Source organism: Lipophrys pholis, assembly GCF_963383615.2.
Source record: "Lipophrys pholis genome assembly, chromosome: 2".
Taxonomy (NCBI): Eukaryota; Metazoa; Chordata; class Actinopteri; order Blenniiformes; family Blenniidae; genus Lipophrys; species Lipophrys pholis.
The window spans coordinates 20,038,723-20,062,507 of NC_137636.1; the positions used below are offsets into that span (position 1 = coordinate 20,038,723).

Below are 23,785 nucleotides of genomic sequence, written 5' to 3' on the forward strand. Positions count from 1 at the left end.
CTCGGTTAAGGCAGATGTGGCTTGGAAGGGGTGGATTGTGGTTAGTGCTCCTTCCTCACAGTGGTTCAAGTCTATTGCAGGCCTTCCTGTGAGGAGTTTGCACGTTCTCTGAGAGTTAACAGTTGAAAGGCATGCTTCAAGGTTTTGCATTTGAGGAAGATTAGGTGTGGTTGTTTACATGTGTCTCTGTCTGTCTCGCTCTGTTTGCCCTGTGATGGACTGGTAACCTGTCCAAGCTGTACTCTTCACCCACAGTCAGGTGGAATCAACTCCCCATCACGCCGTGAGCCTCAATCGTTTTCAGCGTTGGATAGATTTGTTTGGGTGAAATGTTCCAGCTCTCGATTCTTACAGGTTCCTCATGCTTCAGGAGGGCTTATCACATGAAGAACAGATTAGGATTTTAGAAAAGACAGGAAATGAATCATGTTTTTGGTTCATAGAGGACAGGGTATCCAGAGGACTTCCTTAATCTGGCAATTCCATTTTCATGTTATTACTGTTTTATACCATGTTTTCATCTACCATTACATCTATGTTAATTTGACATTTTAGATTGACAAAGATTGAGAAATGTAACAACTGTCTCTCTGTAGAATCAGCATGTTTTATTGTAATAATGTAATAATGGCCAATATCGCAATACATGCCAACAATGTAATTATTTCAGCTTTTTTAGTGTAACAAATCCAATAAGGAAATAAACGACCAAAGTGTCCTAGAATATTTGATCCATTGTTGTAATACATTTTTTTTCAAATATTAAAATAAGTTATTAGATGATTGAAGTAAGAATTCTTCCACAATGTAAAAACTGCGGCCAATAAAGTAACAATGCATCAAGTCATTAGTGTAAAACATATTTTACTTCTTCATTACATTATTGGCTTTATTATCTTCATACTGGGCAAAATTATTACGTTATTGGTTGTTATTACATCATTGGTCATTATTACGTCATTGGTTGTTACAATGGCTTTTCGCACTAAACCTTTTGTTCTATGACACTCTCTTTATTAAAAGTGTCACATGTATGTTTTTATTCCAAGCAAATGATGTATTTGTCATTGTTAAATTATGGACAGACTGAACGTCTCAAAGGGGAAATAGTACAAGACTTTAGCGGCGGGCTCATGAGAGTGGTCTTGTTGTAAAAACATGAACATGGATTGTTACAGGCCAATCAAGCAGACTGAGTTTCTATGTGAAGTGTCATTTAGCTCCCAAATGAGCTGTGGTGCAGTCTGCTTAAAGTACGATAGAACTCTGAGCGTGGTGAGGATGAAAAGCTTTTGGTCCGATTGTCCAATCATTCTGTCTCAGGATGTCATGTCAACACCTGCTCAAACACTTCAGGAACAGAAGGTTGAAGTGATTACAACATCAAAACAAATCATCCAAGAAATCTTTTTTTAATGAGTGATTTAAGAATAATAGAATTAGGACAGTTGCCATTGTCTTTAGATTTGTGTTTTTTATATTTATCATTGCGGCTTGTATTGGAAGTGTCTGGTTGACCTGTGGCAGCATGTGGCACAGTGTCTTTTTTATTAGCAATGAATACTAGAATCTGAATCTTATTCTGGCTTATTTGGCTTCATCCGTGTGCGAGACATTTTTAGATGTTCAAAAGGTTAGTCAAAGATTGTGTTGCTGGCAGGTTTGTGTATCGCAGCAGGTGGCTGACCATATACGTTGCTAGGTTACTGGTCGGTATTAAAAGTAAAAAAAAAAGGAAAGAAAAAAAAAAAAAAAAAGAGCCGACTGCTAATTACAGAGAAGTGAACGGGATATTACAGTTGTAAATATCAGAATATCACTCATTAGGATGCTTTCAAACAAGTAATCACATGAGATTAAAGCTGTCTTTGTCCATCTTCACTTTGTTCCCCTGACCATATACAGTTTACGTGAACTAGAAATAATCAAAAGTCGTGAGTTGTAAATGTGTTTGTCTGCATGTTTTCCCTGCAATGGATGGTTGACCTGTTTCAGGGGACCTGTCTCAAGGACTTTGTCTTATTGTTATCGTCGTGCTTGGTTTGTGTCCATTATGACTCACATTGTGATGTTATTTGCAGAATTATGTTTCCTTTGATAGAAAGTTTGAACTAACTGCATTAAACAAACAAAGGAATATATTTTATATAATGAGCACTACTCATTATAAATATTGAAGGTTTTCTGATATACTTAGCTTCAATATGTGGACTTAATGGTAGTGATGTTAAAAGATCATTGGCATGTGAATGTAAATGATGATGTCAATAATGTGCAGATAATAAACAGAGAGCAACGTAATGTGAGTTATTGATTTTGTTCCAGTTTAAGCTGAGCCACAAGACCATTTTGTCGGCATTGTACAAAGATAATTCTATTTATGTCCCACACAAAGTTTAAAACAGTGGCTTGCCCAAATTTCAAGCAAGTTTCATGCTTTGTGCTGTCGTTTTGTGTCTCATTTTTAACCAAGCAGGGCGTTCCCTTCTTAGGTAGATTAGGATATTTTCACCGTACTTCTGCAAACATAAAGTTTGTCCTGTTGTATTTTCAAAACGTCCGTTTGACAAAACTCTAATTCCAGCTGCCGCAATGAGATGAGGGCTCGACTCATGCTACGAGTGTAGTGACTTCTGTTTCGTCTTGAGTGTATTTTTATGCTAAAGCAACGTGGCACTTCCTAATGAATATTGCAGAGTTTTGTTGAATTTGTTTAAAATTACCATCATTGCAAAGATATTAATTCGCTGGAGAAACTGACTGTAGATTGGGGGAGTCATTTCAATAAGTGGCCGCATTAAAATAAATCTAGGACTATTGTGGAATACTGAGCCGCACTCAACATATCTCTTAATAAAAAGAGATATGTTGAATAATAAAAATCTTTTTAATAAGCTATGATTCCCACTCTGGCAGGTTCCTGTATGCCTTTGCTAATGGGATTCTTGATAATTGCAATCCTTTTTCAGAACATTGTGACTTCAGTAAATAGACTTTGTTTTTTAATATCAGTTAATATTTTTGCTTGATTAGCTTTGTCTCAAACAAGATGAGTAAAGGAACACCCACAAACATGAACTACATATAAACACAGGGATTACATTTTAGATAAGAGCAAAGCATCATCGACTTCAGTTGCCACAATTTCATCTCAATCTGTTGGGGACTTTGTCATTGTCGTTCCTGCAAAACTCAGTTTTCATCCTACCATACCATATTCTATTCTTTATCAGCAAATACTGACCCAAAACATAAACAAGCATAAAGGTGGACAAACTCCAGTGACTTAACTTCAAACTAAAGAGATCAAGGTTATTCCCGGCCAGCTGTCGGATTTTGGCGCACTGCTTATTGCTCCAATTCCATCTAAAGGCTCAACCACAGAGTCTATAGTGGATATTTCATCCCAGCTGATGGTACTGGCCGCCACGTGTGTACTGTTCCATACAAAGTTTAGTGTTTTTTGTGATTCACAGCAGGTAAATCACAAAAATATAGTTAGGAATAGTGTCAGTATGTATTGGGTGTGACCTTGTATGGTTTTACAGTGTCATGAAGTTTCTTACCTCTGCTCTTCTCCTTTTCCTTATCACACAGAATTCAATTCACAAAGCACAACACATTTATTGTAACTTGTTTTTAGGTTGTTCATAAGACATCTCACACTTGCGGTTATTCTTTAAAACCTCTCCTGCTCTCTGATTCGTCTCGGCCTTGTTTTGTCCACATAGACTCTTGACATTGTTCATACTGGACATCATGCAAAAGAAGTGGGGCGACTATTTTTAGAAGGGTTATATTTGCAGTGAATTATAAAGCTCTCAGCCATGTGGTGATTTCAATAATAGCTCAGTATAAGAGGAAGAATTTTGTCAAGCGCATTACACGCTAAGTTGTTTTCAGTTGATTTACTGATTTCTGGTTTACAAAAAAAAAATAGTTGTTAACATGCATCGTCTTCTTTTTCTCCTTCCCTTCTCCCCTCCACGCACACCGTCAGTAACTAATTATCACAGCTTGTCTTTGCCAAATACTCCAGATGTTATCCTCCTGTACACCTTAACAGTCTCTCATCATTCTCTTGCTCTGAATGATAAACAGTTTGGCGTGTGTCTAAACAGCATCACTTTACACCCTTGTCAAAAAATGTCCTCTTCCTACGTTATTATGTTTTTAGCTCTTTAATTTACTGATAAATAAATATCGTGTAGAACAATTCGATTGGTTGTTTTGTTCAGCATTGGCTTAAAGTAGATTGCATGTGCATCTTCATTGCAGTCTGCACAACACTAATTTGTATTCATATTAATTTCTAGCGTCTTCCAGTTAGTCACCTTTCAGCTGTGTCACACAGTTGCAAAAACAGACTAAAAGATAAACTAAACAGAGTGGGCCGTCTTAAATCTGCGAGATGCATCAAGTCAAAGAAAAATTTAATTTATGTGGCACGTAGCTGCATCTATAAACCATGAGATTGACTGTTGATAGGAAAGAGTGCAACAGTGACCTTGAGTCACCTTCTAGTAATGAAAAAAGAAATGTGAGACTGTACAATATGAAAAAAATTAATGTTATTCTCTTTTGATCTTGATGCATGTTGCAATAGTATCTAAAATCCAATTAGATTCTATTTAACCAGCTAATTTTGACAAAAATAAATCATTTTCAAATCATGAGCTTAATTAAAAAAAAAAAAAAAAGTGAGGTTTATTAGTTGCATGTTGTAAGAAATGACACTTTCAAACAAAAAAAACAAAACAAGAGAGGACGCAGAGATTTGAGGCATACTTGCTTATTGACTGAACAGAAATGAAAGGTACATTAGCCAAGTGCCTGCTCTGGAAATGTTATTACAGCAGAGCTTCAAATGAATTATGGTGAAGTGGAACAAGGAGGTATTTTTTTTTTCCTTCTCGGTAGCTTCGATGTATCCACAACTCTAAACATACATTAACTCACCTGCTGTCGGCTTTTCTCAGTGATTCATTAATCGACTTCTGAAAGGAAGCGGTGTTATGTTGAGTTCTGCACGGCAGCCAAGCAGTGTATCCCACTCATGGGATGGCTGTTTGCAGTTCACCGTGCTGAACTTTATTAACGACTGATTGACTCAAACAGACCAAATTAACCGTGTGCACCAAGATCTGACTGCCAACTAGCTGATTTAACCTCAGCGTCACAGCAACTATACATTGATAAATACATTTTCAAAGAATGCAGCTATCGTCAAGAACGTATAGAGGCAAACCATGCTGTTTTATGTGCTCATTTATTGTTTATTTTGCAGTTTGGGTAATGGATGGTGTGTCCTTATAATAGCCCTTGTTGAATGACAAAGTGGAATCTATCACGCAGTTTGGTCAGTCTACTGCCCAAGATGTCCACCCAATGGGCAGATGTGAGTGGCTGAGACTATGAAGTGTTTAAAGAGAAAGACAACAACAACAACACACATGCAACCAAGCCACAACAAATTACGGACAAGAGAAAGGGTACTTCTAGATGGAAGAACAAATCAAAATTGCAAGACGACAATAAAATCATGTTCCTGAGTGTATTGATCACAACTTGTGTCACCACTTGACAAAAGTGCCACATATGTCATGTTAACCTGATCGTGAGTGACATGAACCTACCTGGACCGTTCACAAAAGTTTTTAAAAATCATCAAAAAACAAAACATTAAGGTATAAATACAGCCTGTTTTCCTATTTTTTTTTTTTATCGAACTTTCAAAAGGATTTGTCTTTAGTTTCTATGCTTCCATGCTTTCCTTCCCTTTTGCTGCTGAGCATGAAAAAGTGCTCCCTCTCGGTCTCTGTCGCTCTCTTTCTGTTCACGGAGAGGCTTTGCCCCACCTTAATGGTGTGCCGGCACTTCATTAAATCTCAATAGCAGCTGAAAAAGGCCAGCGTGAAACAAAGTGTGACACATTAATGAAGTATTATTTATCAATGAGTCAAATAGCTTCTGCAGTTCAATGTGAAACTAATATCAATATCCAAAGTCTGGCTGTTTTGACAGGCTCACAAGGAGTTCCATTTGAGACGTGTGATGATTGCAGTCTTTCATATTTTTTCACCCACTCTCCATGCGGCCGTCATTTAGTCTCTGTCTCTGCCTACTGTTAATGCTTTCTCCTTTTCACCTTTTCTCAGTCTCCCTCGCTACGTGATGTACCCACCGCACTGGTTAGGATCACTTCCTTTCTTCCCCTGTCTGTCTATCTGTACTGCAGTCCACCTCAGAATTTCTCCGACAGTCTCTCTTTGGCTGTCTCTCACCCTATTTGCTCTAAATTTGAACTTTCCAATTTCAGTCACTTTATTGGCATGGCCGTTAAAACAGATGAAATGCATAATGTCGTCCCTTCGCTCCACATCATGTCTCTACTCTGCTTGTGAGGTTTCCCCACCACACGCTCACACTCCTGCCTGCTTCCTTACCTCCAGCTCTTACTCTGACCTTTTATTCAAGCGTTGCTTCTCGCTCTCTTCTTTATCGACATTCTTTCTTGGTACCACCTTCCTTCCTTCCGCTTCACCTGGACTGACCGCTCCGCATTGTTGGCCGCTCTGATGCAGTTTCCTTGGAAAGGCACGCACGTGCACATGCACAGTCTCTCTCATGGTTCTAGCTTTATGAGACAATCTCATTGACATAAAGCATCCTTCAGGTTTTAGCTTCTCACCACTAACCTTGACCATCATAAGTAATTGTTTGAGTTTGTTTATACACCCTGATTCTAACCTTAAACAAACTGCATCTACACCTTTACTCTTAAATAGACAAAACATTTTGATGGACCTTGAAAGACATTCAGTTTTATGGCTTCACCCGTTATATTTGGAGTTGTGTAGGAATTACGTTTGTTCCTGGTTATTTGGTACACTCACTCTCTGTATGAATGTGAACATTTCTGTTTGGGAGCTGAAACATGATGCTTAGGTCAGGTCGACAGATGACGTGAGACACACGACCCCCACACTGCACTCATTTGTCTTAACTTCTTTTCATTTTACATTTTGCGCTCAATGTTCTGTGGGAAATATCCTCTTCCTGCCTCCAGTCCTCCCCTCTCTTCTTTGTTTCAGAGAGCAGAAACATCCTCCTCCTTCTCCTCTTCCCCTCATCATGCACATTGCCCTCCAAATATGTAACATTCACTTGACAAACCATATGTTACACCCAAGGTGCTTTGCATGTCATATAACCAAAGAAATAAGCAAAAAACACACAACCACACATTGTGAACACACACATGCAATAACAGGAGTCAAACCTTCAAGGGAACTTCAAAACTTCAGCTGCTGTCAGTGGTCTTTTCTTGTGTTTCCTGCCTAATCTGAAATTCTCTGCTCTGAGCAGATGTTTGTGTCTCTTTAAAAGGCCGAGGGGTTAACTGAAACGAAGCAAGTGGTTGGAGCCGAGCTTCAGCATCAACTTATTCCCAAGTGACGCATTACTTGGTTTTTTTCAGTTTTACAATCCTGCTATTTTTACTGTGAGTAATGTGAAATGTAATGGGACTGCTCGCATCAAACAGGGCGACAGTCATAGAGAAGAGGGCACATTAGATAGCGGGGCTTCTTAGTTTCCTCATCAGGGTGCCCAATTAAGCTCAGTCTCCGACTATTAAAATATGTCAATGAAGATATATCCTGAAAGCCCCCTGGGGGGAGCTTAGTGTTTAAAAGGAGAACTCCATGTCTGTGAGACAGGTCAGGTAGAAGCCGAGACGTCCAAATGATACAGTGGGCCTATCATCAGAGCAACAACATTTCATGCAATGAAACTCTTGTTCAGCTAAGAACAACCATGACAAACCTTAAGGAGTGTCATTACTTTGTGTGGATTTTATTAAACGTGGAGTTCCTACACTTGAGGAAAACAATAAGTTAATCACTTCAAGGTTAGTTGTTTGGTTTTTCCACCCTGAGGCTGATGGCTATACCACGACGGAGCGCCATTGAGAGAAGTGTACGTCTGGAGCGTTTATTTTCTTATTTCTGTCCGAGTGTGCATGAGCAGAGATTAGTCGATTGCTGTCTCCAAACATTTTAAAGTGTAATCAAGGTATCAATATGTGTTGTTTTAATAATGATGCTTTGCTGCCTTTCAGATTAATGGTGATTGGAGATCTTGTTCAGTTACAGCTGAATTGCATCGACAACTTCAATATCCACAGCAACACTAATCAGAATGTTTTTAATACCTATTATATTTATGAAAAGCATATTCCAACATGTTTTGCTTGATCTATTAATCTACCCATCAGTCATTTAATTTATTTTTGGATCAAAACAGAAAGGTGAACAGCTTTGCTGCTCATGGTAACAAATTGAAGTAAAAATCACCAAAACAAAAATATTAATGACTTGAAACATAATTTCTTCCAATACCAGTGAAACATCAGATGAACATCTGCAGTGAAATTCAGCATTATAGCATGCACACTATCCAAGTTGGTTGTATAGTCAAAGTTGCACGTAGCAGAGAATAAGTATCTGCTACGGTGTTATTACAGGCAGGTTTAAAGATAAACCACTTTACGCTGAGTTGCATTTATGTGCATGTCCCGTGGTAAAGTGAGAGCCATTACCGGCTCTGCATTGACACCCAGCCTCGATCTGTTCCCGCGCCGTTGTTCGATTGTTAATATGCTCAGGTGCTTTTTGAACCTGTTGAATTAATGTAGCAGATACAAATGTGGCCATTTAGTTGGTGCAATGCTTTTACCAGCATATCGACACGACTGCTAAATGATGCTCACACTATGCTAAAAGAATAACTCCAACAAAATGTGAAACAAACACTCTTCTCTTCTCTTCTCTTCTCTTCTCTTCTCTTCTCTTCTCTTCTCTTCTCTTCTCTTCTCTTCTCAGTCTGTCTATTCCAGCGGAGTATATATTGAATACGACAGGCTTTTTGAATGGAGCTCTAACAAAGAGAATGCCAGTCACACATTTCTCTTCACTTTCTCGTCTTCTCCGTTCTCCCCCCTGCCCTCCCTCCCCACCTCCCCCTTCTTCTCCTCCCCTCTCTCTCTCTCACTCCTCTGTCTGTGCCAAAGATCTAAGCGGTTTTCATCTCTTTGTCGAAACTCACCCTCTCACTCTTCTCTTTATCTTTTCATCCTGAGAAAGTTCAAGTGCGGCAAACACACTCCTATGGAGGAGTACAAATCATGTTTGACCGCGCTCTACAAACCTCCAATCACTTCACATCACTCCAGTCTTCCACCGCAGTCACAACCCTGACTTCTTCACCTCTGGCTTGTTTTTCTTTGGTCTTTCTGCATCTTTCTGTCTACATGTAACCACTGTCCTTTTCAGAACATCAGGAATGTGCCTGCTTATAGGCGAGGCAGTGACCTCATGTCCCTTTATCTTCCAGCATTAGGTTGCCCTCTGCTTGTTTTAGCTGAATTTATTACATTTGTTTCTTGACTTGTTTTTGGTAACTTCTTGGTGCCTCTGCAGCAGTCCACATAGCTATGGTGCAAAAAGATTTTGTAAATTGTATCAGGGTGAAGCAGTTCCCAGTAAAGGTATGAGAGAATGTATTGAAGAAACAATGTAGGAAAAGTCAAAGTATTTCACTTTTTTGTTCCTCTTTCCTCCAATAGTTCAGTGATTTCTGACTGCCAGAGATTGATATTGCCCCTAGATATTAAGAGCACATGTTGCCTGGACTCTCCTATCTAGATCTTCCTCTGCTTTCCAATTATTCCATTTTTATTTACTTGTGCTGTTTTTTTTTTTTTGTTTTTTTTTTATGTTTGTTGGCTCAAACACTGTAAATGTCTTCTTACAGTTATTCTGATGGAAAACACACTCACGCACATGGTATGACAGCCTATACCAACCAGCCTCCCCAAACACTCTGATGGGCCATTTTTCTTTATCCTTGACAAAGCACTCAACTGGCTGTAGTTTGACTGTATGAAGTCTGCAGCCTTTCCTGGTCATCCATATGAAACAACAGCAATTTTGGTTAGTGTTTAGTTTTTTGGAGTATTTTCTTCTTTGAATGCTCCTGCCCGCCTATAAATAGGTCTGGTCTAACATTTAACATGTACTAAATTAAATTAAAAAGGAGGAACATTATAATATACTGAGTGAATGTGTGTTGTTTGGCCCCAAAATGAATACTGTCGAATGTCAGTGTTATCATAGATTCATATAATAGTTTTTTTTTTAAAAAAACATGCACTTTTTCATATAATAGTTAAAAAAAAACCCACGCACTTTCAATAACAAGGCTTTGATTTTAATGGCGTTTTCAAATAGATATCAAAGCTAGATGTTTCTTCTTGGGATATTTGTGCAAATGAGCAAACAACATTAATTAGCACAAATGTTATGCAATGGTTTTCTTAACTTCAGATCTGATAGTAACTAATAGAAGAAAACTTATATGACACATTTTTAAAGCGCTTCGGAGAACATTTTCTTTTGTCTTTTCTTGAGTGTGTCTCTTTTTATGTTGACAGTAACTGACTTCAGTGATATGCCTGCAAGTAATTATCTTCCTTTGTAAGGCATCTTTTTTTTATTTTTTATTGTTGATTCAAGTGAGACCGGCCAGGAAGTGAATTATTTATAGGTACAGTTGATGATCCATAAAACTTATTCAAAAAGAGACACAAGACAGCAGAAACAAACAAAATTTTTGCCTTCAGCTTTCTCTTCATCCAGACACAATCAAGATTTTGGATCAGTCAACGAATCTAGTAGCAATAACATTGATGGTTATTTGAGCGTGTTAGCAGACAAACAGCAATTTACTGTTGATTGGAAGCATCAGAGAGGGAGCTGAAGGTTAGTCCATTCATTTATAACAGCCATTAAATGGTCAGGTCAAAAGTTAAATCAATGTTCCTGATGCGTTTTGATATCTGGAGCTCCAATCGAGCCAAAATGAAAAGGACGAGGTCATGACATCAACCATTTGATCTCCCACCACCCTGTCTGCACTGAGGAATCCTGATAAAACGCTGAGGCAACGTGAGTCCCCAGGACTTTTAGTCATAAGCCTGTTTTTTTTCCCTCTGCGTGTGTGTGTGTGTGTGTGTGTGTGTGTGTGTGTGTGTGTGTGTGTGTGTGTGTGTGTGTGTGTGTGTGTGTGTGTGTGTGTGTGTGTGTGTGTGTGTGTGTGTGTGTGTGACAGAGTGTTTCTCTGGGTCAAATGAACACTTCCCTCCATTGCAGTTAATCAATAAATTCTTTGACTTTTCTCGTGGGTACGCACTCTCCAGCACTCTTATCTCGCTTTTGCCTTGTAGTTTCCTTTTGCCATTCTGCTTGTGACGGCAGAGGAAGGGCCAAAGCATCTAAACGATCTCTGGTGAATGAAGCGAATTGAGACAGAGCTCATCTGCATGCATGAGCAACCCCCATAAAGTAACTACGCATATCAATCATGCTCTGCGTGGCTCTATGTTCGACAGGATTCATGACCTTCCGTGGGATTCCTCAGGCAAGATACAGTGTAACGTCCACAGAGATGCACACAAACACGGACACACTCATGTATGCACACTCACATTTCACCAGCGTGTACGCATTCATTCACTCTTTCAGCCACAATCACACACGCTGCTCAGCACTCCGTCAAGTTGTCAGTGTGGTTTGACACCGGCTCTCCTGTCTCATCATTAGTTTTACTGAGAGATGTCCTGTCCCCTCAACAAAAACAAACATGGCAGGCGGTGACAAATCAATTAATCAGACGGGGCATTTGCCGATAGTTATATTTCACTTACAACTAATGTGCATTGAGTGTCTCAGAAAAGTTTCCAATAATGCATGGGCAACACTTTCAATCGGCATCTCCCAGAAGAGTTTTGATCGATGATTCATCAGAGCCTGATAGATTGCCGTCAAAACAGCAGCCCTTTATGACTGATGATCAGCTTCTATACTTACTGAATTGATGCACTTTCAGCAGGACAAAATATTTGTCCAGTTTTTGTGTTAATAACTTCCTTGCGACTCTCCTTTTCTCCGTTTGGACTTTTGCCATTTGTTTGGACTACCGGCAGCCTTTCATATTGTGTTTCTGTGTTTATATACTCCTGTAACCATAACTCCGAACCCTTTTATTGTATCTCAAAAATTGTGCTCATGATGTTCAATCATAAGTAAGTTTCACTACATGCCACACATTTATATGTCACACAATAAAAAAAAACAAAAAACAACATTACTTTCAATATTGAAAATTAAGAATAAACATGTAAAAACAGACAGAAGTGCTTACAATTCCACATTGCACATTTGATGACATGGTTACAGCCATAACATTGAAATCAGTCCAAACATAATAATTAAAACAATACTCATAATAGTGGTAACCAAATGAGCATGTTCCAGTTTAATTGTTGGAGGAGCCAAGAATGTCCAGATTAAATATACTCAGAGAAACGCAGTACAGTGAAACTGCATGCAGAATGGCGTTGAACCCAGGTCTTCTGGCTCATTGCTTACATGTACATCACCCTGAAGAGAGATTTGTCTCCTCTAGTTCTATCATACAATGTGTAGTTTGAAAACATGTCTGTCACAGAAGTGCATGGATACCATCAAGTCTGCAGGTATGTTAAGAAAGACGGGGAAAAAGATTAAACTAATTCATTAACTGACTAATTGAGCCCTTTTCAGCACTTTGATCATAAAATGAGATAAGTAATGTGTGTTTTATGTTGCTAAGCAACAACACACCTAAGCAGTGGATGTAATATGCTATAGATAGATAGAATCCGGTGTTAACAGTCCAAGTTTGGATTTTGTTTTGCAGCAAATAAGTTGACACTTGTCATACAAATGTAATCACGTGGATTAAATTACTGTGGTGATTTTATTTCTCCTTGTGGTTGTTAATTATACCCAGTTCATCTTTGAGAGAGTAGACAGGAAGATGCCTTTCTAACAGGCTAAGTTCTCTTGTTTGCGTCATTCTTTTGTTTTGCTTTTGGCAGTTTTTGACCGGCAGTGCTTCGGGAGTGTTCCACCTTTCCAACCTCTTCTTACTCAGTCTCCTTTCTTTGACTTTCTCTCCATTCATTTGACTGTATTATTACCATCTGCCTCGATGCTTTTCTCCCACAATAAATGCTTTTACCCATTGATCCCTTCTCAGGTTCGTTCTCAAATCCCTCGTTTGCCTCTTCAAGCCTGCCTCCCTTTCTCATTCTGATTCATTCTGACTGTTTACCTCTGTGGTATTTCTATCTATAGTTTCACTTTCCTCCCTGGGTCTACTGTTTCCGTTCAGTCTTTCCTCACCTATATTTCTCTGTTTTTCGCAATTCCCTTTGTTATCTTCCGCTTATTTCACCCTTTCCTACCTATCTTTGCCTTTTCTTCTCCTCTCCTTTCTCTCCTCCACCTCTTTCTCACTGCCTTTCTCTAGTCGATCAGACAGTTGAAGCAGCCAAGCTGCTGGAGGCGAGAGCAGACAGAGGAGCCGCTCTGTCCGACCTCCCTCCCTCTCCAGAGAGGCAAACTAATGCAGACACGCCAATAAGCTGTAAGGAGACAATTATTCACCATTTATATCAGCCCTTCGTCTTTCAGAGATGTGCAACACACCACTGGAACAAAGCTCCGCTGAGCCCACGCTGTGTCTTTAGACTTTAATCTTTTCATCAGTTACATTTCCTTTGACTGATTGGTGGAGATTTGCGAAAGAGAAGCTGTTGTCCAGAGGTTACAGTTTGCTCGTTACTGAAAAGTAAACTAACTGGGAAACTGTTAGAGATGGGGAGGGAAGATAAATAAGACATGATCTCCTCTCTTACACTAACAGCTTTCAGTGTGCCCTTCAGCAAGGCACTTAACCCCCATCCACTCCACTGGATCCACTCCGAATCCAGTATGAAGTCTGTATTTACACTGAGCAGCTCCCTTGTGTGAGAATGAATTTGACGCAGCAGTAGTATGGAAAATTACTTGTTCTGATTAAGCTGTGGGCAAATGTGAAGTTTATACTTAGAACTCAAATCGAATCAGTTAAAATCTCACATCCCATATTGGGTGGCTTACTGTTTAAACTCAATTCAGATTTACAACTTTCTCATCTGTCTTGGGATTTGTCGTCAAGTGTAGTTTGAAGTTTCTTCAAATGATTTCTTTTAGCAAGTTTCCCAGCAATAGAAAGACACTTGTTTAAAAAAACTGCACTCAGAAAAGACAAGCGTGCATGTGTGCATATTGCAACAGCAGTGGAGAAATGTCTGTGTCATGGTGAATACAATTTGGGGTGGCTGGAGTGCAGTTGTTGGAGTGGTCGTTTTCAATCAGAAGGTTACCGGGGTGATTCGAGAGGTTATAAAAACTGACTTGGGATTGGGAGTTCCCAGGTTCGAATCCCCCGGCTGAAGTGTCACCACTGTTGGTCCCCATAATCCTTGACCCCCATCAGCTTCCTGAAGCGCTGTAATGAGGCTGCCCCTCCACATCCGAGAAATCGGATTAGTCAATGCCGAGGAAAAAATATGTATTTTCCCAAGGGGATTGATAAAGTGTGATTAGTTTAGCTTAGTCTTAATTTGTCGTTTGGAAGGATAATCGAGAGACTTGAGTAAATGATTGACTGCTCTGTTGTCGACCTTGTGGAATACAATTAAATATGAATTTCAAGACAGTTTATTATCACACATTGTCAAAATCTACGCTCTAAAACCAGCCAACATTTACTTAAAATACATGGAGCTCAGCAATGACGTACTGGCAGCGGAGAGTAAAGCATACCACAAACAGCCATGTGTTGTTTTTAGCATTTTTTAAACATGCCCATGCAGAAAATTAGGCTACAACAGCTGTGCAACAAAAAAAAGACTGGAAGGATTTCTTATAGTTGTCAGAAACATTACAGCACAGATGCTTTGATTGGGCATAGGGTTTGTACATTTTTCAGGCTGGTTTTAAGCCAACGGTACTGGACTTACAGTCGATTTCTTTTACTTCTTTTGGAGTAGGAGAAATTATATCTTCTCGAGTTAAGCAGAAATGTTTAAATGCATGTGGGTAGGAACACTGTGTCCTGATACCTGAAGCTATTAGCAACTCCAACTTGTTCCATAAGAGAAAAACATGCTGGAGCAGATGTATATTTAGACCTTTTTTATTTTTTCTTAGAACATTATTTCTGGCCCCAGATTGTGCCAGCCGTCGTTGTGTCCGATCGCATTGATGTTTAAGGTGAACAGGCCACCCACTTTCTTCCTGTCTGTCCAATGATAACAGTCGTGGAGTGCAGTGAAGATTTCTTCTCCCCATGAATCGATGCTAATCACATCATCGTGCCGCCCTGTCCCCCCACGCCTCTCTCTGGGGTTTCATGCTCCTCTCTGGCCTTTTCCTCCTCACCCGCTGCTTCTCTCACTTTGTCTCCATCCCTCCCCTCTTCTCTCTTGTCTCCCCTCATCATAGCGGAGGTGAAGCCATCTGAGGCTACTCGCACGCAAGCCAGGCCTCCACAAGGGTCAGCCCTGTGCAGACTCAGATATTGTAGTTGTCGTTTGCAGAAAGCTCACTCATGCATCTATCATCTATTAGTTTTGCAGCAGCCATCACAGCTTGTTGTGTCCACGGTGCTGTAAAGTTTGCATGAGTGCGGAGTGAATTTGTTGAAGATTAATGTGATAAAGTCACTTAGAACAAATTAGATAAAAATGTTTTGAAAACTTTTTGAACATCCTCAGATTGAAGTGGCTCGACGACAGTAATATTTGACTTTATACAGTTGTTAAGTGTTGCCTCACATAAGTTGGTATGTTGGTGGCCTTCAGTTGCCCTTTGAGTCCTCTCAGACTTCAACTCGGATCTTTGGGATCTGAATTCGCGCTGCAACAAACTTGACAGCTTCGACAAATTTCTCAGTGTGAAGGCAGCTCTGGCTTGAGGTCAAAAACGATGAAACCTGCCGTGATGCAGACTTTACTTGCAAGCTATAGCTTGGAATCACTTTCAGTTTAATATCTGCATTTTGTTTTGGCTTCTGCTGCATCATCTCTACATTCATTTATCACAACATCTGACGTGCTTGGATGTGCTGTCGTACACATCTATGACTTCATTAGGTGCATTTTGTAACGTGAGACAAGCAATTAACTCATTAGACATTTATCAGGCAGACAGAACATTAAAAACTTCTTTTCCACACACAGTGGCATTGAGAGTCATTAAAAAATGCCCTTTTTGAAGACAGCTTAAATGGAAAAAATGCATTTTTTGTCAAACTTGCAGCACTGCATTTGCACGCTGCGATCACGTTTAATAATGTTTCTGCTCGTGTGTGGTTATGTCAATGGTGGATTCCAGAATAACTCTTGTGCTGCTCACTCTTTTCAGTTTACTTTACTCCAGCAATGTCTATTTACTAAAGCATTATTCAGATAACATGTGCAGACACATTTCCCACTAAAGGCTCAAATATACTTTGCGATTTTCGGCTGTTGGAGATGAAAGATTGGATCTTGGGAGAATCGTTGTTAGCCATACATCGCACCATGTGCAAGGCTCACTAGACTGCGGAGTCGGTGCTCGTAAGCCTGCGATCATTACCGGACAGTGCCTTTTTTTTTGACGCAATCGTAGCTGCCGCAACCTGCCGCAACCTGCCGCAACCTGCCGCAACCTGCCGCAACCTGCCGCAACCTGCCGCAACCTGCCGCAACCTGCCGCAACCTGCCGCAACCTGCCGCAACCTGCCGCAACCTGCCGCAACCTGCCGCAACCTGCCGCAACCTGCTGCCTTTTTAAAAAAAATAAATTTCATTTACACAGAGAGTGTTTTGTTGAAAAATTAAAGACTACAACAGGAAATGCTAAAGTAAAATGCTAGTAGATGCTAATAGATGCTAACAAGTACTTACTTCAAGCTCCTGTTACAACACTACTCTCCAGGTTGTCCTCTCTCTCTGCGCCATGACCCCGATTGTTAAAATGGTAGTGTCTTAAGACCTGGTGTCCACACATGCGGACATTATTTTGGGTTATGCAGTAGTTGGCTGGATTATTGTTTTTACAACTTTAACAAGCAATTTTCACTGAAAACCGTTGTTTTTAAACGATTTCTTTTCATTTCAACCTTCCCAGACCTGGTGTCCACATATATGTGAACATTAGTTTGGGTTGTCCAGACCACAATACTACACTAGTTCAGGTCTTCGGAGGTTAAGACAACCTACAGAGTGTGCCGAAGCAATGAAAGAAGGCAGTTTAAAGAAGCCCCAATGTTTATAAAGTACTATATTTGGTGTGTTTGCGTGTGTGGTTGTATGACAACAAACACATGCAAAGTGGCTGATTATGCAAACGACAGTGTTTCCATGCGTATGGCGATTGTTTGAATGTGAAATTATTCTGGAACAAAAAATGAAAAATAACGCCATTTGCAGTCAATGGTTGTCAGGTGAACAGTGACTTGGTGTACATAGCTAATTTTTGAGCTTTAGCTGTCTTTACTATGCAAGCAGTTATCAACTGACACATATTTAAATTGTCAGAAAACAAAGACTGATGCAGTATATTAAGTTTTTTAGCAAGACGTGGCGGGTTGGTGGAGAACAAGTTGAGGCGCCGTTCTGAACTATGCAACATTCTGCTTTTTATTCACAAAAGGGTCCAACCAATGGCTCCAGCCTCCACATATACTGTAGGCTCCCTCAGTAAAAGGAATTTCCCACCCATGAATGAATGCCAACATTTCAATTCCCCAATACCTGTCGGATGATGATATTTGTGGCACTCAGGCATATTTTATGAAAAGCTCTGTTAGTGTGATGCAGTAATAATGTGAAAGATTTATCAGATTTCTCAACACAGGCACTAGTATTATCCATGCACAAGACAATGGCCTTATTTTTCTTCTGTGGAGATGTTACTAAATATGTAATGTGTTTCTTCTTTCTCTCTGTGTGTGTACATGTGTGCATCTGTATGGCTTGACTATTTGTGTGTGTGTGTGTGTGTGTGTGTGTGTGTGTGTGTGTGTGTGTGTGTGTGTGTGTGTGTGTGTGTGTGTGTGTGTGTGTGTGTGTGTGTGTGTGTGTGTGTGTGTGTGTGTGTGTGTGTGTGTGTGTGTGCGCGCACCCATACATTCATTCACAGCTCCAGCCAACGCCCAGATCGTGCACTCAGGCGCAGCATGTAATGTCAAGGACGATAACATCAGCGAAAGAATCTACACTATCAAAGAAGGAGACACGCTAGTGCTTCAGTGTATTGTTAAAGGACACCCGCGACCACAGGTAAGCTCCTGCAACACCTGCCACACAACATTGAATAATGTACGCAGCTTCACATGTATGTTCATAGACTTTTACTGAGCAAACAGATGGTACTCCTGCTCAAGTAAACCTTGTAAGAGATGCTTCAAGTAGCTCTGAAAGAAATCTATAAGAAACGTTACACTACCTCATCAGTTTGCCCATGAGAAACATGAAACACAGAGAGAGACCTATAAACATATTAATATTGTTTTTGAAGATTATTTTGTGTTAGGTTGCATACACATGGTCATATATTAGTGCAAATGAAATTTGTTGGCACATCTCCTAAATAATTCTGTTTCATTCTCCATTCAGAGCTGCTTGTACCTTTTTGCAGTTTCATCAATTACTTTTCAACAGTACTGACAATAATCTCAGTGTTTTCAGTACTTTTCCTTCTGCATGTGGTCTAAGTTTCAAGCCTGTTTTTTTTTTTTTTATATTTACATTAGCCCCAATTACATAACATGAATATGGCAAAGCCTAAGGTCTGATCACGCTGCTGATGTTGTTATTATGCTTGAGCACCTCCTTAAATCTGGCCAAATTAGCTTTGTTTACAAATTGCGCCTGCTCTCACACAAGCACTTCAGGCCAAACACACTGGTGACTAAAAGTACTGCAGGCATTGTGGACATTTTGTATGATTGGCTTCAGTTACACAACATGACGTGTACTGGCAAGAACACTTTCATGGATGCGTCCACTCTGAGGTCACGTTTTTGGTGTCATAGATTTTGTAGTTGTGTTGCATTACATACCTACCATATCATACCCACATTTTTACAACCAACTGAACACTGATGGAGACTGGCTCTGTCCTCTGCCCATTGTCTTGTTGGTGGCACTACCAGTTTATTTGTTTTTTTCATTGTACAGATGAATAGGGGCAGCACAATGAAGGCAAGATGTTTCTTAAATGTCAGGATTTATCTCCACAGCACAACCGGCCGGGTTAATGTGCTCTCTGCAGTAAACAGTTGCAATTACATCATTCGCCTGTAGCAAGGCAAAAAAAGCAGCTGCAATAATAATATTACGCAAGTGTGACACACAGATGATCGTATGTATACGAATAAGTAATTAATTAGCATATGAACAATCACACCATGAAATTATTTGGACTCCACTTCAATACACTGCTGATGTAAGTCTGTTCCTCTCAACACCATTAGAGAGAAGTGAAGAAGAAGAGTTCAGCTCTTGCTCTCATAGAGTCATCAGTGAATATTTTTAATGTGAATAATTCCTTTAATTCCTCTCAAGAAATATAGGCTACTCTAATAATTGTTTTTGCATACTGTATACATCTCTCTAGTTCTCTGTTGGTCTGTCACTCATGTCACACACGCTACTTCTTAGTCGTCCAACAGAGAACGTATGTCGTCTCCTGGGTCAAGTCCAGTAAAAGCAGGACCAGGGTGCGTGCGTGCGCTGGTTTATAGAGGTAGATGTAAAATGAATTGAGGCGACTGTGGAGGTACTGCGTGTGTGTGTGTGTGTGTGTGTGTGTGTGTGTGTGTGTGTGTGTGTGTGTGTGTGTGTGTGTGTGAGGTGAGAAAAAGCAGTGTTCCTCAGGGGTGCATGTCCAGTGGCATTACATCAGCATGAAGGGCTTGTGTGTAGGCATAGTTGACTTCGGTTTGTGTCTGCGTGTGCACGTGCATGTGTGTGTGCACATTTGAGAAGTTCCTTGATAATGTGATTTTGCTGATGCCAAATAATTTGTTTGACACTCCAGCGTTTAATTACACACTGAACTGTTGACCTCACCTGTCTACACAAACTATCGGCATCCTCTCTCTCTTATTTCACTCAGCCTTCTCCGTCTTTTTCACGCATGCATTCACCCCCATTTCTCCCTATATAGACACGCACGCATGCACACGCACATCCCATTCACGACCCATGTGCGGAAAAAACAAATACAACTTTAAATAGAACTTTTGTTTTCACCAGCGCTAGAACAATGATCATTATACAAAACATACTCTGAAAAACACACACTACACGAGTTCATTCCCCCGGAGCTGTTCAAAGATGTAGGAAATTGCGTCAGTGATTGCTTGTTCTCCAGGTCGGAGGTGGGAGTGTATTTTGAATAATGATCACTTTTGGTCACATTGTCAGAATGTAAAATATATGATGCGTTAGCAAACAAGACTTACACTGCCGCCGGCAGAAAGACATTGGTTAAGTAAGTGCATGTGCTCGCGCTTGTGCGGGTGTGTGTGTGTGTGTGTGTGTGTGTGTGTGTGTGTGTGTGTGTGTGTGTGTGTGTGTGTGTGTGTGTGGGGGTGTGTGTGTGTGTGTGTGTGTGTGTGTGTGTGTGTGTGTGTGTGTGTGTGTGTGTGTGTGTGTGTGTGTGTGTGTGTGTGTGTGTGTGTGTGTGTGTGTGAGTGAGTGAGAAGATGTGTTTTGTAGGCACACACTAACAAAAGAAGACAAACAGATAACATTTCAGCTCCACATTCATTTGGACCAAAAACATGAGCAGAAATTATACATATCATTCAAAGCAGGTCTGTATTGTGTGAGTGTGAATGGAATATGAATCTTTGTTGCTTTACATTTCAATGAAGATTTTTTACATTTCTTTCACCTTAAGGAAGTATTGGCCCGCGGGGATGTGTGTTTATTTAACTAAATCAAGCTTGAAGAAAGCAAAGATAGCCAAACTAAAACTAACAAGTGTGCAAATCACAAAAGATGAAAGAACAATGCACCTTCATAATATTCATCTTTTTTTTTTATCACCATAGCCTTTCCAAACCCACGAGTCATGAGTTATCCTATGTTACATGTGTCCTGTTAATTTGTTAGTTCTTACTTTAAATGTCGTATTCCTCGTTCCAAAGGTGACGTGCTGGACTCAGGTCCGTTGAATTGTAAGACCAGCGATGGCACGCTGAATGACTATATGCATTGTGCTGCTGCCACATGATTGGATAGATACAAAAAGCTAAGTGAACCAGTTCATGTAAAATAGACACACTGATGTATTATTTCATAAATATATTACTCTTCTACAGTGTCTTCATAAAAGCCACCAAGAGGCAGATAACCTGCAATAACAACAATGAGATCGTTAGGATTACAAGCCTGTGACAGTGGAAATAAACAGTGAGTGTGCTGACCTCTGTCCTGGTACTTTCTGCATGAGCAGCACACTGCAGCACTCTGCACTGGGTCCCATTGGGCTTACAGAGTTTCCACTGCACTTCACTGGCTGTATTGATAACCTGATCCTTGTCACCCCAACTTCTCCTTCATCCAGCCTCACATCTCCACATCCCTCCTTTTTCCTGCACTCAAGCAAACAGATTTTTTTTAACATTGCATGGGATTTTTTCTCCATCCTATTTTCTTGTCACTCTGAGTAAAAAAATGACATATCATAGATTATTTTTCTTCTCTCTGCATGTTTTTTGTTTGGTTTTTTTTTTTCTTCACATCCAGAGACAAAATCCAAACCTGGATTTTCAGAGGTCTGAGTGACAACAATGTGGTTGTCAGTTTGTGTTGTTTTGGCAAAAGTGTAAAAGTTTCTTTCTTTGTCTGTATCTGGTACATCTGGTGTTTTGCATTTTAACTGTTTGTTGTTAGGTTCTTGACGTAAATTACCCAGCTTTAAACAGAAGAAAATAACATCAATGCCTGTTCAAGTGATACAAAATTCTGAAATTCTGACCAAATATTTTTATGACAAAACTATAAAAAAATAATGTTATTTTATTAAAGAAATAGCATCAAATGTGTCTATCAGGATGCATGTTGGGAAAGCGTAACAAATTAAGAAAACAGCAGCTGGAATATGCACATTTTCTTGAGGGAGAAGAAGTTCAGGATTGAACAGATCTTCCTCATTGAACTTGCACAGAAGCTTCATTAGCATTGATGTGAGACAAACATCTTGTTTACTTGAGAGTGTAAAAACCACCAAACCCAAAGCAACTTCACGAAAAAGATTATTACTCAGCTTGAGCTACATTTTGAAAGATGGCCGACGTGACATTTTGTACAATCCAATTGTGAGTATTAACCAGAAGAAGGACAAGACAGACAAAAGTTGTAGCTCATGCTGCATTGAACTCCGCCTCACTGAGAAGTTTTGTCTTCGCCGCCAGGTGTTGGCAGACATTTACAGTGTGCAAGTTTCATGGCAGTTCGGTTATCATTTATGGATGTGCTTTGCTCCAGCGTGGTTGTCCTCCTAATGCGCTCTGGATTCACTCTTCTGAGAAACAATACTCTGACAAATTTGTGCTGACGACATTTCATAACACATTTATTGATAAACACACTCACTGAGGAGAAGGCCACACCGGCTCTTTAAAAAACATTAGAGCGTTATCTTTTATTAATCAGATGTGCTGTTTCCTAGCAGTTCAGAATCTTTTATCGCTCTGGTTTCTGGCTTTGCGAGGGAGCTGCTCGTGTCCCACATTTTGATGGGTCTATTTAAGATCATAGGAATATGATGTATGAGTTCTGATTGGCAGACGATCTTCCTACATTTTCAGTCCAAACGAATTACGAGTGCAGACTTTTATAGTCTGTATTATTTTTTAATGCAGAGACCGTCATCTCCACAAAAACTTTAATATGAGCCATCTCGAGGTGTAACGATGTAGACTTTCCGTCCACTTTTTGTGCTCTTCCTCTCTCTTGTCACCTCTCCCAGCAAAAATGGGGGGGGGATCCAATTTGGCCATGTGAAGCCAGAGCAATAAACTGCTGCTTTACTGAGAATGAGTCTGATTGAGGATTTATCCAATCCTTTATCAAGACTGATTGTTTACCTTTGCCTGAGCTAGATTGGATTGAAAAGGGAGCCCTCACCTTGATCCATACAGAGAAGAGAGAAATCTAATCGTTTCTCTCACTTTCTGTCCATTGTCTGTGCGCCTTTCGTCCTCTTTCTAACGCAGCCTTTACCTTCATATTATTTCTGTATCTGTCTCTTTTTCTTCTCCCACCACAAATTGTCTGCTCTTTGTGTCTTTCTCCTGTCCACTTTTCTTTCATTCTTGTCTTATTTCTTTTCTCTTCCAAACTGATCTCTCACTCCTTCATCCTGTGCCCACCGAGCTCTCCTAATTTCTCTTTCCCCCTCTGTCTCTTCCTCTGTTTATTTTTGGCTTTCTCCCTGCTCTATCTTCTCTACACTTCACACCAGCTGCAGCAAACCATACATCAAGTCAGAAACACTTAGTTCACCTGAGGAGCAGTTGGGATTGGGAAAAGTGGATTTTGTGTGCATATGGTGTTGGTGGGAAGCGAAGTGCCGGTCCAAACTGACGCTAATGGATCATTGAAAAATGGCAGCAAAAAGATGGAAGTGATGACCACCTCCTGTATAGTCCTGCTGACGACCTTATTGATTATATGCCTGAGAACCATGGAGAAAAAGTAAAAAAAAATCAAAGTTTAAACACAAGAATGAAACCTTTATGTTAGAGGTCACCTACAAGACGTTTGTAGCATTGCTCAAGTTAACTCCAG

The 23,785-nt window shown here is 40.0% G+C and overlaps 1 protein-coding gene across 2 annotated transcripts in view; it reads left to right on the forward strand.

The window, feature by feature from the left end:
* The window catches only part of mdga1 (MAM domain containing glycosylphosphatidylinositol anchor 1), a 181,563-nt gene that overhangs the window by 35,370 nt on the left and 122,408 nt on the right, over positions 1 to 23,785 (forward strand). For both annotated transcript variants that reach the window (XM_080458769.1, XM_080458770.1), the window contains exon 3: positions 18,120 to 18,259. In XM_080458769.1, coding sequence (XP_080314895.1) covers positions 18,120 to 18,259 — 140 coding nt within the window. The remainder of the gene's footprint in view (positions 1 to 18,119; positions 18,260 to 23,785) is intronic.